Source organism: Amphiura filiformis, chromosome 1 (assembly GCF_039555335.1).
Source record: "Amphiura filiformis chromosome 1, Afil_fr2py, whole genome shotgun sequence".
Lineage (NCBI taxonomy): Eukaryota > Metazoa > Echinodermata > Ophiuroidea > Amphilepidida > Amphiuridae > Amphiura > Amphiura filiformis.
The window spans coordinates 36,703,831-36,719,240 of record NC_092628.1 but is presented as its reverse complement, the minus strand read 5'-3'; the positions used below and the strand labels follow the sequence as shown (position 1 = coordinate 36,719,240).

At 35.0% G+C, this 15,410-nt stretch overlaps 1 protein-coding gene across 1 annotated transcript in view; it reads left to right on the top strand.

The window, feature by feature from the left end:
• The window catches only part of LOC140146444 (CLIP-associating protein 1-like), a 181,108-nt gene that overhangs the window by 118,648 nt on the left and 47,050 nt on the right, over positions 1–15,410 (top strand). The window contains 5 exon segments of the mRNA XM_072168303.1: positions 1,205–1,342; positions 3,027–3,212; positions 4,269–4,339; positions 8,388–8,549; positions 11,888–11,980. Coding sequence (XP_072024404.1) covers positions 1,205–1,342; positions 3,027–3,212; positions 4,269–4,339; positions 8,388–8,549; positions 11,888–11,980 — 650 coding nt within the window.

Genomic DNA, 15,410 nt, shown 5'->3' with positions numbered 1-15,410 from the left:
ATCATGTTTTGTTGTGTCCCCTTGCTGTAAGAACTGACACCAAAACAGATAACTGGTAATAGGGCAATTGAAATGACAGTGAGCATATTGGTAGACCAGTCCCTACCTGTGTTTATACATATGACGGTCACCTCATCTATAGATAGCCATGAATAAGTCTATTGATTGATCAAGCATATTGGTAGACCAGTCCCTACCTGTGTTTATACATATGACGGTCACCTCATCTATAGATAGCCATGAATAAGTCTATTGATTGATCAAGCATATTGGTAGACCAGTCCCTACCTGTGTTTATACATGACGGTCACCTCATCTATAGATAGCCATGAATAAGTCTATTGATTGATCAAGCATATTGGTAGACCAGTCCCTACCTGTGTTTATACATATGACGGTCACCTCATCTATAGATAGCCATGAATAAGTCTATTGATTGATCAAGCATATTGGTAGACCAGTCCCTACCTGTGTTTATACATGACGGTCACCTCATCTATAGATAGCCATGAATAAGTCTATTGATTGATCAAGCATATTGGTAGACCAGTCCCTACCTGTGTTTATACATATGACGGTCACCTCATCTATAGATAGCCATGAATAAGTCTATTGATTGATCAAGCATATTGGTAGACCAGTCCCTACCTGTGTTTATACATGACGGTCACCTCATCCATATAGATAGCCATGAATAAGTGTATTGATTGATCAAGCATATTTGTAGACCAGTCCCTACCTGTGTTTATACGTGACGGTCACCTCATCTATAGATAGCCATGAATAAGTCTTATTGATTGATCAAGCATATTTGTAGACCAGTCCCTACCTGTGTTTATACATATGACGGTCACCTCATCTATAGATAGCCATGAATAAGTCTATTGATTGATCAAGCATATTGGTAGACCAGTCCCTACCTATGTTTATACATATGACGGTCACCTCATCTATAGATAGCCATGAATAACTATTGATTGATCAAGCATATTGGTAGACCAGTCCCTACCTGTGTTTATACATATGACGGTCACCTCATCTATAGATAGCCATGAATAACTATTGATTGATCAAGCATATTGGTAGACCAGTCCCTACCTGTGTTTATACATATGACGGTCACCTCATCTATAGATAGCCATGAATAAGTCCTGTTCTGTTTCTAATGAACTCATACTATATTTGTATTTCCTGTTTTTAACAGACAAACAAGTAGGTTTTTATTGACAATACTGTCTGAATGGGAAACGCATCAGTTAGAAAAGAATTCCACTGTTCTAGCAGAGTCCTTACGGAAAGGTATAGAAGATCCGGATTCAGAAGTCAGGGCTGTATCCAGAAAGTAAGTCAAAATAAAACATTGGATGTTAGAACAGATGTATTTGTTAGTGTGTGGGATGTACTACACACTGCACAACTGTAACAAATGAGAAGTCTTCTAGCTGCTGCATGTCAAAATTAGATTCTTATTATGAACCATCTTTGGAAGGTGCTACAAAATCAAACTTAAGTGAGAACATTTTATTGTCACACAAGATAAAGCATGGAAGGATATATGCGGTATATCATGTAGCCAACAGCAGTACAACATACCATAACTTTAAACATAGCACATTGGTAGCAAAGTGTATGTGTAGTAAAGACAAATCCAAATGAAAGAGCATTTGCACTTCATTCAACTTATAATTTAGAGATTTTTTTTTTGTTACTGCCCATACCATGAAAGTGCCAGCTTGTGTTTTTTGTAAATTCACTAAAGTATGTGTCAGTCACATAATATTGAAAGCACACTTTATATAGGTGCAACATCCATCAATTCTCAATGTTATGAGTCTCATATTACAACCTCATTCTAACTCTATACACTCATATTGAGTAGCCAATCAGAAAACTACGTGCAGTACTTTAAAATGTGTTTGCAGCACAGTATGATGGATCCATTTTCCTGTGAGGTGGATGCATTTTCTGTCATTAATAGGTTAAAAACTGTGTATTGTTGATCAAGAAATTTGATAAAATAATGCTCTTGCACTGAGATGCAGTGCATTGCATGCATCAAAATCTCAGATTTTTTAAAACTTTAGTTCAGATGTTTTTGATTTAAATCGATTTTTTTGATTCCAAGAACTGCTATACCCCATGATAAAGTCAAAAAAATACCAGTGGAATGCTAGTCATATGCATAATCCTACCAGGTATTTACAAAAAATCAAAACACGTTTTTACATGTGAAAATTTCAAAGAAAAAATTTGGTAAAATCATGGGGAAAAGCCTGTTGAATTTAGCAATAGATAAAGTGACATCATAGAGGTATTTTAATTGTATCCAGAAGTTGCAGAAGCATTAAGAATGAAATAAAACCGTCAATTTAAGCAAGAAATTAACTTACATGTATCAAAAATGGTAAAAATTTAAAAAGTTGATTTAAATCAGTGAAAAAAAAATCAAGTGAAATCAGTGATTTAAATTGGCATGATTTAAATCAAACAACCCTGATACAGTTGTTAACCTATAAATGATCCATGCAGTGTCTAGCCCAATTCAATGAGCAGGAGTAGTGACCATGAAATAAATGGCTTTATACTGCCAAATATTCAATAACATCATCTACCTCTACAGTCAGTGTAATTCAAAGTGATGGTTTATACTTATTTGGTATTTGACAGTATGAGAAAACAACAATAATATGTAGATTAAGTCCACACTCCCCTGTGGCAGATTTTGGAAATACCTTCCACAGGGGGAGTATGAATTTCAAATGGAATTAGCACATTAACCAACTCTATTTGGAACTCACTCTCCCTCTGTGGAAACTTCAGATTGAATCTATCTCAAAGGGTGAATGAAATGCAAATGGAGCTGCCATGTGTGTTTGTTCCATTTGAAATTTATACTCCCCCTAGTGTGTTCCGTTTGAAATATATATACGCCCCCTGTGGAAGAGACATCCAAAATCTTTCACAGGAGTGTCTGGATTTGAAATGGAATTTACACCTGGCTCTAATTCTTCATTTGATACATACAGAGCATTCTGGAAGTTTTCTGACCATTTCAAGCAACAAGCAGACAAGTTATTCACCACTCTTGATGCCAGTAAACAGAAAATGTTGGAAGGAGAATTGAGTGGCTCATCAAGCTCTGGTTCTCTCAACACAACAACGAGACTAACGAGGAAGGCAAGGTCAAATTCAAATTCAACAGAAAATCTAAGGTAACTAAAAGGCATGAAAAATCCTGGAATACGATTAGTTTCCCTCTGTTTGTTCACGAAATACATGGATATATCTACGGTCTGGTGCCGTGTTCCATGATAGAGCACCAGACCATAGATATTTTTCCGTATTTCTTGAGAATAAACTGGTGTAACGATTTTATCCTTTAGTGAACATGAATTCTATTATCTTCCGACTTGTTCGTAAACTTTGCAATTTAGATTGATAATCTTACTGAAAAGTAGGCCAGTTTCTTCCTTGCTTTTTAACAGTGCAGACATGTCCTGAGTCTTAAGGTCCGTTCATACTACCACCGCATTTGCGATGCGTTGCTTTGCGATGCCGATATATCGATTACTTTTTGCTGCAACTCAACGCAACTTGTCGCATTTCCAAGTTAAAATGTATTTAACTTCATTGCGATATCGCAATGCAGTAGTTTGCAGTGCGATGCAGTGCGACAACGCACGCGCATCGCAAAGTAACGATCGCAAATGCAGTGGTAGTATGAATGGACCTTTAGGATATTGCATCAGTATTGTTACGCATATGCGCATTTGTTAGGACTACACATGTAATACAGGAAATATTACCTGCCTGTATAGTAAGGAGGAGTAACGCAGGTACTACAGAATTGTATCCAAATGGTGTTCGACCAATGCTTTTACAGAATTCTTATCAACTAAAAAGGATAAACCCTTACGTTAAGATTTTGGCATTCGGAAGGTATGAACACATTCCTACTTAGTGCAATTTAACTGATCAGGTTGTGTTGGCGATTTGACTTCCATGTAAGATAGTTAACACCACAAAAGATAAAAGCAGATACCAATGTTAAAATCTTTTTAGGGGTAGGGTGATACCCTCATAGCCTATTCCTCGATCCCTAACATTCATTGAAAAGATAGTGCTCCGATCAAGTGTTCGGCTTGCTCACTTTGCTCGCACCATTTCAGGGTGTGTTTTTTTTCAACAGGTACTTACATCCCTGATATCTTCCAAAATGAATGCAAAAGATTTTCACATATTTGGATTGTTTTCACTTACTGTTTCAGTCGAGGCAACTCATCACAAAAACCAAGGAGGTCAGTAGCTGCAGCCAGAGGTGTAGGAGCAACTGAATCAGGTATGTATTGCACATTGGACTGGCCAGATACAGTGCTTAAGTAAATGTTAACTTATGTATAATAAAGCAGGAATGATGTCAATTTGATGACACTCACGCTGCTTGACTGGGCTGTTGTGACACAGATTGCTGATTGAAATCTTGTCTTGTTAAGCTAACATGCATGAACAAAATGCACCACAGGTATTGGCCACTTGGAAAGTCGTATATAGTAATTAAGAAAAGTGTTGTCATCATCGCAGAGCAGATATTAAGTTTCCTTATGACAGACTCCTCTGACACTATTAACTAACATGATTCAATTTGGTGATGATGAACTTCATTAAAACCAAATGAAATGTAAAACTGAGTTTATATTATGTAGTCAGTCTTTAAAATAATTTTTCAACATCAGGAAAATACAATCCATCTGTGCAGAAAGATGTATTACAATTTTTCACCATACTCCAAAAGTCAAGTCGTATCACAATAGAGAAAAGTTGGTTTTGGAAGTTGCTGAGTAATTCAACTTACTTTGAGATCTGCTCATAGCATTGTGGATTAAACACATCTTGGATGGTTTGTACCATAATATTTTGAGTGGTGTAGCTTACGTTCCATCGTATAAGTTGACTATTCAAATGTCACATGGTTAAACCATGATTTGTTCCTATTTGACAATGATGCAATTGCCCTGTCCTTAGAAATTTGGCGATTCCAGTTGAAATCCATACACCCCCTATGTAAAATGTGAGCTTTAAAATCTCCCACACAGTGGGTGTAGATTTCAAATGGAGTTACCAATTCAGATAACCACATGTTAAATTCACACTCCCTGTGTGTGTGGCATTAGGGTCATATCTTTCAACTGGAATAGCCCAGAAATCACCATCTTTAATTTGCACATGCATTTCTTTAAATTAATTTTCTCCATTAATGCCCTTGGTGACTTATTGGCATTGTCACAGGTGTAGCTGTGCAAGGCTTTTCCCCTATCTTTCTGTAAGGTGTAATTTAAGATATTCATAATAGTCCAATATCTTATAAATAGCCTGACACAAACCAAAACATTTTAATTTGATCTCATCTTCTTTGGTCTCATTAGGGCCAGAGTAATGGGAGAGAACATGGACCTTTTCAAGCATCATTATTTCTGAATTATATGTCTAAAGTATATAAAACTATACATTTTTGGAAAGGAAATGAGTCAAGGAATCCCATGGTGATGTCAGATTTTTTTAAAGATATCATGTTTTTGAAAATCACAAAATTCACCTTTTTACCCCAATTTTTTTGTGACAAAATAAAAAAACCAAATCGGTTCAGAGTAAAAAAGTTTCAGTTAGCTTTTCATGAAGAAGAGACATGAACTTAAATTTGTCTCTTTTTTTGAAATATTGAAAAAAACATGTCAAAAAAAGTATTTTTGTCACTCAATTAAGCTAAAAATTGCACATAATGATGTATATTTTTGTTTAAAACAAATATTTTGAAAAAATGAGAAAACCTTCCCTAGACTTTGATGTGCTCTAAGCGAAAGAGAAAAAAGTTGATCTTTTGCGTGCATATTTATCGAGTTATCTTGTCACAAAAATCATGCAATTTCATTAAAAGTGAACTCTGAGAAATCGATGTTTAGTAAAAAAATGTCAAAATTATGCACAAAACGTCCTTAAATTTAAAAACAGTAAGACTTCCACGCTTGTTAAAGTTGTGTCTGGTGCATGGTCTAAATGTGTATCTATTTGCACCAATGAATCTACAATGTCTCTGCTTTTAGGCTGCCAAAATAATTAAAAAATCTAATTGGCATTTTGACTGCAAATTTTGTTTAGTTTACTTTACACACATTTACTGGCGTTAACAAGATACCATATGCGCCTTAGCTGCGTTGGACATATGTGCAGAGTTGCGCCGCTTTGCACTTCGTCACGCGACGCAAATCACTCGCGTAATCACAATATTTTGCATTCGCGCATTCCTGACTCATTACTAGTATTTCCGCAAATAGAAGCTGTCTTGAGCCATGTGACTTTTAAGAGTTGAAAAGAGTGAAATAAATCAAGCAAAGATACGAGAAAATATTAATTAGTTGTATTTTATTACTTTCAAGTGAAAGAATACATCTCAGTGTTCATAAGTATCAAGAAATCTCAAATTCGGGCGTGGACGAATCTCCCCTTATTCTGGCCTTAAGAAAAAAAGTTAATCATTATTTAGCTATCCAAAGCAAGTAGATATTTAACAATATTCCCATGCATACATATTTATAGCTGTAGGCTTTATGGTAGCGTTTATTAATAAAATAATACACTTTAAAAGCAAATGTTTTTAGGCTTAGTAATGAGTTTAGTGCAGTAAATGCTACAATTAGTTGTTGTGATATCATATTGCATTACATGCACACCATTGATAGTAAAACAAACCTATAAATATGTAGAAGCACATCATCTGGTGGTTTGAGCTAACTAATTCTTGCCAATTTGCTTGTACCGGTGCAACTAATAACTAAGTGTTCTATAATTATATTAATATATTCAAACTGTTGCCTGTGAATAATTTGACAATTTAAAATATTATTCTACAATTGCAGAAACTTTCTTCTTGCGATAATTTGTCAGGCATTACTGTATAAATGTTTTGTGTTCATTTCATTCAATATTCTTCATCTACTCACATGATTTCATCTACGTAAAATTTAAAAAAAAGTGAAACTCAGGCAAACTGGCACTATAATAAAGGAGGGAAAGAATCAGAACTGTTCGGATTCGAACCAGCATGCATTAATGATTACATATCAGGGAATTAAATATGTAATGATTTTATTCTTTTGAAAATGTCTCACAGCAATTTTAAAATGTTTCTATTTGACAGAATGTTTGAAGGGAAAATAAGATTAATGTTTCATTTCAGCTTCATAACTAACAAAGATCACATCATCAGTGTTCTACACAGGAAAACAGTTTTTATTTTGTTCAATGATGAATAAATCCAAAATGTTACTAGTATTCCAAATCTTGTGGTTTATAGATGAGGTTACATGTAATACCATACCAAACTTGTTTTAATATAAAATGCAATGTGAACAATAGGCCATTATAACATGTTAAGCACAGATATATGCAACAGAGCACTATATTAGTAATCCCTATATCAGTGGTTCACAGCAGCTTAGGAGAGTGACAAGAACCCTTTGCTAAATAATAATCCTGAAAGATGTTGATGCATATAGCTCTTGAAGGATTAAGCTCCATAATCAGTGATCTCTCCAACTAGTCCTTTCCAAACATGGACTGCAACATGGCCGGTTGACAAGGTTCTCGAGACTGGCTCAGTCAGTGCATGACTTGACATAGAGAGACTGGTGAGATTGGCTTGTCTGATCACGTAAGGCTTGGAAAGCAATGCCTCTCAAGTCTGGCGGGCACAACAAGGTGGTGTGCATCTTGTAAACCACCTGTCATCTGTGATGTAAGAAGGGGATGATCCATTCTTGCCTGCTGCTACACCAAATCAGAGGTTGTCATTGTTCTTTGCCCAGATGTATGCACACACATTCTGTTTTATTATGGACCCATGATTTAAAACTTGCGCTGGATAAAGGACAATAATGCTATTGAAAAGTGAAGGATCATAACACTCTTTTCTCAAGCATATTGATAAACCAGTCCCTTAGCTATGTATAAACCTTACTGTCAGCTCATCTATAACAAGTAAACAAAGGAAAATGTTGAAACTCATAATCATTTTGCCATTTTGTTTTGGAAAATGTAATTAAGAGTCTCAATTGTGAACTCTTATTTTCAAATCGATCACATAATTTCATAATTTGCCATTCTTGGGATTTTTTTGAAGTTGTTCCATGTGCAAAAATCTATAAAGCTTTTTTGCCTTTTTGTCTATTTATTTATTCACTTTTTGCTAACATGAACTATGATACCTGAATTACCAGTATAAACATAGTCAATATTAATGTGGAACTTGATAGATGTGATCTTGTTCTGTCCCTAACTGCTGTTTTTCTTCTTGGCTGCCATGCTTGCCTTTTGTCTGCTCCCTCCACTCCTAGATGGAGGAGGAGCACCTACACGCCTTGGCCAGCGCTCCAGTAGCGAGGTCAATCTAGCTGCAGCATCCAGGGCACGCTCTCGTTACGCATCAGGAGGGAATCGATCTACCAGTGCATCGGTCAGGATACCTAGGTCTAAATCTACATCTAGGGAAAATCTGGGTAATTTAAATTGATTTTATATGCTATATTTTGTTGCCACCTTACCTATAGCTTTCACCCTCTTCATTGCTACAAAATTAGACATAGATACATGCTGCATTAATTGTGTTGTGCTAATATTTGCTTGAAGTCTGTGGGAAATGTGTAGCACCTTGATGATCCAATCTCAAGATTAAATTTCATATAACCAAGCATGGATATCACAAACTGGTATGTGGAGCATCAATAACATTTTAAAACAATAAGCTTTATACTTGGTTTTGGTTTACACAAATATGCAATGCCCTGATGATGTGCAAGTGACAGGGACTTGTTGAAACATCACATTCATTGAGAGCACTGCACATCAGGCAGGGCTGTATGTCAGATGGAGCCTGCCTGGCAGTTGGGATGGAGATCTATATCTTTGATTATTTTGTACGGATTAAGCAGCTGAATTCGCTGTAGAAGAAGTTACGTAACCGGATTAATTGCCATAGCAATGGGTGAATCTATCTTTCAATGTATTGCCCTGCAATAGCTGTTACCACTGCATTGCACATAGATTATCAAAGAACAAGATATGGGTCGTAATTCTGTAGAATATTCATATTGTGCTGATCACTTGCACCTGTAAGATTAGTGCCTTTAAAAAGAGCGGTATTGTATTCAGTTATGATTGCACACATACACAGGACATGAGCGCAACCTGCTTATAGTGCAGGGCGATGATATATTCAAAGATAGTGTGCTATGGTAATTAATCTGGTTACATAACTACTTCTACGGCGAATTATGCTTGATTTGTGGTTGTTACACATTGACCACACACCTTCCCTGACCTTGCATTAGTATAGTTGGCATAAACCCAATAGATAAGAAGTTTCATAAAGAGGTCATTCTATCTGGAGAATGTTTGCCAAAGTTTTGCTTAAAATGTGTTACACTAAAAAGAAGTTAAATGATTCACATTTATCTGACACAATTTGGTCCATGGAGGCCAATGGTAGCAAATTTGAAATTGAAATAAAGGCAAAAATTTGGAGTACAAAACAATAAAATGCATAAGAAAATAGACATCACAAAACTTTAGAACTAATTAGAACCACAACCAAATATGCTAGACCTTTGGTGAATTCAGTATATGATAGGCTAATGTTTGTAATAATAATTAGAGTTACTCAGTTTTCAAAAATGCTTTCATAAATGCCTCCTTAAGCATTCATGACTCGTGTGTATACTTGAATCTCGCATATCGGATTTAGTAACACTATTGTAAAAGTTGTGATTAGAATGTGTGCAAAACTTTGGCAAAATGTATCACCTCTATTGTCAATCCAGTCATGGCTAAGCATAGTCTAGTTTGCCCTAGCATAGAACAACATGTAGTTAGTAGCAATGTGTTAGGGGTTACACAAACTAACTTGACACTTTCCATATCAGTAACATCACCATATTGTCATCCTTGCAGTACTAATACTGTTCTAGTGTTGTCACCTAACATGTATTTGTCACACACTGTAGTTGCTTAACACTTGATCAAAAACCAATCATGAGTAATCATTTATTATATTATTATTATTATTATTATTATTATTGTTATTATTATTGTTATTGTTATTGTTATTGTTATTGTTATTATTATTATTATTTTTATTATCTTACAAAGCTTCTTTAAAAATAAATGTTGAACTTGTCCAAAAATTGCTTAAGAGATGCATGGTTATTTAGATCAAAGATGGTTTGAGTTCAGTTGACATTACTTTTGTAGATATACTAGATATAAGTTAAATGGGAAGATTATTAACTTGTAATAAACTGTGTTATATTACATATGTTAATAGTAAAAAGCACATTGTTTACAAAAGTTCTTATATATAAATGTTACCGCAACTTTGCTGTTTATAGTGAAACAAATTTACACAAATAACATTCCCTAGTGGGAGTGTTTGTTACAAACAATTAATACAGTACTTCCCAGATAAATACGGGTTTCTGTTTATAGTGCATCCTTCTTATGGCAATATCCATCTGGTTAGAAATGATATATGGAAATGATCAAAACAGCTTGTGTCTATAGTGGCGGTTTTGCAATTAATTTCATTCAGGAAAAAAACAAAACAAAAACATTTGTACCAAGTAATCATAAATCTGGTTACACTATAAACACTAATGTACAGTCAGTCTACTGAGTCTACAAAGTACCAACGCCGACACACACATTGTGCCGACTTTGAAGGCACGCATACCTGCAGCAGAGACGCAGCACTACGCACTGTTAACGCGCTGTATACATGCGCGTTGTCACTTTGTACTTGAGAGTGGACAAACTGTAGCAGTATTGTGAGGTCATTGATATCCAGTCACGCTTGTAGGCTATTATATGCATGAGAATGGAATTCTCTATAATAACTGTACACATGTAACTTATTTATTGACAAGGTTTGTAAGGGAAACCAATCTGGGTATACTTGGTATAGATTAACTCCTAAAAGACCATCGTCATTGGGTAAAACATGATATGTCCAATGGCTGCCTTGTGTAAATGTTGGGATTTTATGTAATGAGATACCTTGATAATTATGAAGTAACATACAAATAACACACGGCAGCCTATGGATTATCATAGTTTGTATCAACACGCATTTCACACTGTATGGTTTTACTATTTCAGTTTGTTTAAATGACATGGAAGGGGAGGTGACACAAAAGAGAAGGGAGGAGAATGGGGAGAGTGTTTAATGGAGAGAAAGGGGTAGAAGTGAGAGAGAGAGAGATGTGTGCTTAGCTACTTTTGATTTTTAACTCTAACAAGCTAACTGGGATGTAAATTTAAGCATGAGCTTTCATTAAATAGTATTGCTGTGCTGCTCAAGAGCAATTGAAAACTGTAATATACGATTTTTATAAGTACATCCGGTGGTAGGTTGTATTGGTCAAATTTACTGTTGAAAATATTATATACATTGTGGTGCTGAATGCCAACTAAGACCTTAAAATAACACCATGTTTTATATTTTGTAATTTTTGAATGTCCAGCACAGATAGGCCTAATTCTTACACTTCAAGAAGACTGATGTTGAGTTTGAAACAAGCACAACTTATTTTATGATTGTTAATTTTTATATAAGATTGTATATTTGATACTGATTTGTTATACTAGTTATGGGTAGTAGGTATGGGCTTAATTTTTCTACTTTTTCTATTGGCATTTTCTACTTTAATTCTGTTGAAAGTTTCTGCCCTTTTGTGCAGTGAAGCATGATTAGAAATACCAGTAGTTTGAGTTTCCCTCCTATATTCCTCTCCTCTCTTCATCTTTTGCATCTTCTCTTTGACATTATTTTTCTTCCTCCTAGCAACAAGACGGAAAAGAAGAGGTCTCCAACCACCTGGTCGTTTTTCCCTAAACATTGACCCCAGCTCTGATGTGGAAGAAAAAGATAGCCAATGTAAATGTGTGCCAGCAGTGGTTCTGTTATTCATAGTAGATTTCAGTCCTTGTCCTGTGTTTCTTGTTGTACATGATACTATATAGTATGTGCTTGACTTGTTACCATGACTACCAATTCCAAGCTTTTCATAGGAAGAGAAAGAAATATTCTTTGGTTCACCCCAAGTTTGGTAGTAATGTATGTGTGTATTTTGCTGGTTGCAATATCATACGCACATGTAAGTTAATCATGCAGAGCATACACATGTACAAGGGTGGCTTGTCAGCATGCTTGCAGCACAACTACCAAACTCAAAGCGAACCACCGTTTAGTTACTAAGAACATTGGTAACTTCAGATCATAATGCATATACATGTTGATAGATTATGAGATAGAATACCAAGATGAGTAGTAATATCATGTTAATTTCTACATACTGATGAATACCAGTGATATTACTATCCCTATTTACAATAATTGGTGAGTTGACAATGTCACCTGACAACATGACTGGTTTATAGTTCTCTCTGATTCATCAGTATGTGGTAGTCAGGAGAATGTAAGATTGTGACAATTAAATACAAACACATTTATTAACATTCGGGTATTCTGCCATTGAATTGGTAGTCATGTGTTGGCTGGTTTCTTGTGCATCCCTTGCAATTTGTATCAACATTGAGATAGCTATACTCAAGTTTTGCTCATGCATGTTCTGTATGATTATACATGTGTTGAAGGTATTGTGCCATGGCATGACTTCATCATATATTGTTGTATATCAAACCTTGTTGAGGTATAAATAAGTACTTAGATTTCTAGACCTTTTTCATTGTGTCCCAACATGCACTATTGCAAGAGTTTGTGTGTCAGCATAAAAATGCAGGTTTGGAATTATAACTGATGGAAGCACAGAGTACTACAGAGTACGTACCACCGATCAAAGTCCCAGTGTATTATATGATGTAAGTTCTCGCATATTCAAGAGGGCCGATTGTTCGATCGTGCCGTGTCTAACAATCACGCCAGCGCTGCGTGCTCTCGCGATTACGCGATAGACCGTGAAAATACGCTGTAATTGCCTAGCAGTCTCGCCTGTCGCATTTCATGGAACAATCGGCCCTCATTATCGGATGATGCGGAGACTTTGACTGGTGGTACGCTCTCTGTAGTACTCTGTGGATGGAAGTTACTCCTGGAATAGTGCATTGTGGGATATTAGGAACGCAGTGAATGCCCTGATATACTGACTAGTCAAGTGACCCTTGGACTAATGGTTCCCATTTTATGTGTTTTTTACAAACACATCTTGGTATTGATGGGTTAAAGTAGGGGATGAGGCTGTCAATCACGTCACCTAAACCCATTTAAACTACATTTATTCATCAACAAGATTTTCATAACAACAAAACCCAAAATGTTACTATTATGATGTTATACTAAAGTAAATATGTGTGCTTGAAGCAGCATAATTTGAATTCCCTCCCTCAGCATTGCCTGCCATCGGTAATGTAGGATTATTTGCTATCTGGTGAATCACACTGAAAATCTTTCTGAAATATACTTTATAATGGAACAGTTGCTAAAATTTGTCATGAATACATATTTTGTCAAATATGTTGGATCCTTAAATATAGCAGTGAAGGTTTAAAGCATATAGACTTAATAATTGTATTTCTTGTAATTGATGTATATAACAAACTCAATTTTGTCCTGATTATAAGTTCTGTAATTTTTTCAGTTTATGGTTTAAAAAATTAGTTTATGATTTGTATTACAGGCCTGCAGCTGGCTGAACAAGTGCTCTGTACAATTTTTTTCAGTTTATTTTGAGCCGTCCATGACTGTTGTATTTCATCAATGTGCTAATTTCTATCATTGCATCAGTTTTATCACATCTGAACTTAAAAAACAATTGGCAAATCAATTTTTCAAGCCTAGAGCAACAAAAATGTTGATTGGAGATAAATATTGTTATTAGAAATTTGGTTTGATATTTGCCATCTTAGATGATGGTATTCTTAGAATAATGATGGACTTGCACTGATTTATTATGTAGATATTTAGATTTTTACATTACCCCTGGACAGAGAATCATCAAACTTGGCCTAAAATGTGCGATATGTGTTGTGTCTGCCCTCAGAGAGGATCATTTATTCAATACATATTATGCCAATAATATTTTCTACATAAATGCATCAGTACTGATCATTCATATTGATATATGTAACAAAATATAATATATATGGACCCGAATAAACAATCAAAATTCGTCTTGAACCTGGCAAAACAAACATCACAGTGCACCAAATAAAAGGAGAATGCTTATTGGTTGAACTGAAGAGCCCAATTTAGCATTGAAAACAACGCCATGACAACGGGTTTGACCATTCTCTGCTGAGGTAAATTGATTCTATTTAGTGCTTACAAAGCCAAACATTTCAATGTGGGTTTCCCTCGTCCATAAAGACTCAAAAAGTAAATAAAAAGTTTAAAATTGACAAGTTGAGTATAGTTGAGAAGTGATTTAATTGTTGCTTTGTATGTATGTACTGTTTCTACTCATTTACATATAACACATTCATTTAAGGTGGTATCATTGTAATTGATTAACTGCTTTTTGATTTTTACCAGTTGATATAAAAATTGCATTTCATGACTGCATTACTTCTTGCATCATGAGCAATAAACCGTTATTAATATGTATGACCAATTAATATTCATGAATTCATTGGAAAAGTTAACATTGTACATGTACATATATGTAAATGAGATTAACCCATTTGAATATTTATATTTATTTATATACATAATCAAGTTATATTTTATACAAATCTACACCTGTAGTAGGCCTAAGTGATATATATATACAATAATATTGTCAAAATGATGACCATTTCATATCATTTTGATTGATACTTAAGTATATGATCAAAGTTTAATATGATTATTTCATTGTTAATACCATAAAGTTGATTCTAGTTGGTGCAAAAGTAATTCTAATATTCTATCTCAGATAAATGACTTCAAAAATCATAGAATACTAAACAGTGATATTTTGAAACCAAGTTGGCTGGAAGTTTCTGTATCATGGCATTTGTGCGTACTATTTGATTTCTTACCTGTGGTAGAATACATTCAGGTAATAGTATTCAGGTAAGCTTTGATGGTTTGTACCAGCTAGAATAACTGCAGTACCTGAAACTCATGTCACTCAATCATATAGTCATGTCTTTCTCAGTTTGCATACAATTCTTGGCTGTCAATCAAGTAGACTTTTATTTCTCTCATATTTTGCAGCCACAACTCACTTGTTGACATCATTTGAATGCTTGTGTGAGTCATGTGGCTTGTTAGCTTGGTATCATACAAATGAGTGACTAGGTTCATAATGTCAGATTGGGATGAGCAAAGCAAGAATAGTGTAGCAATAGCTGAGAGAGATAGTTGT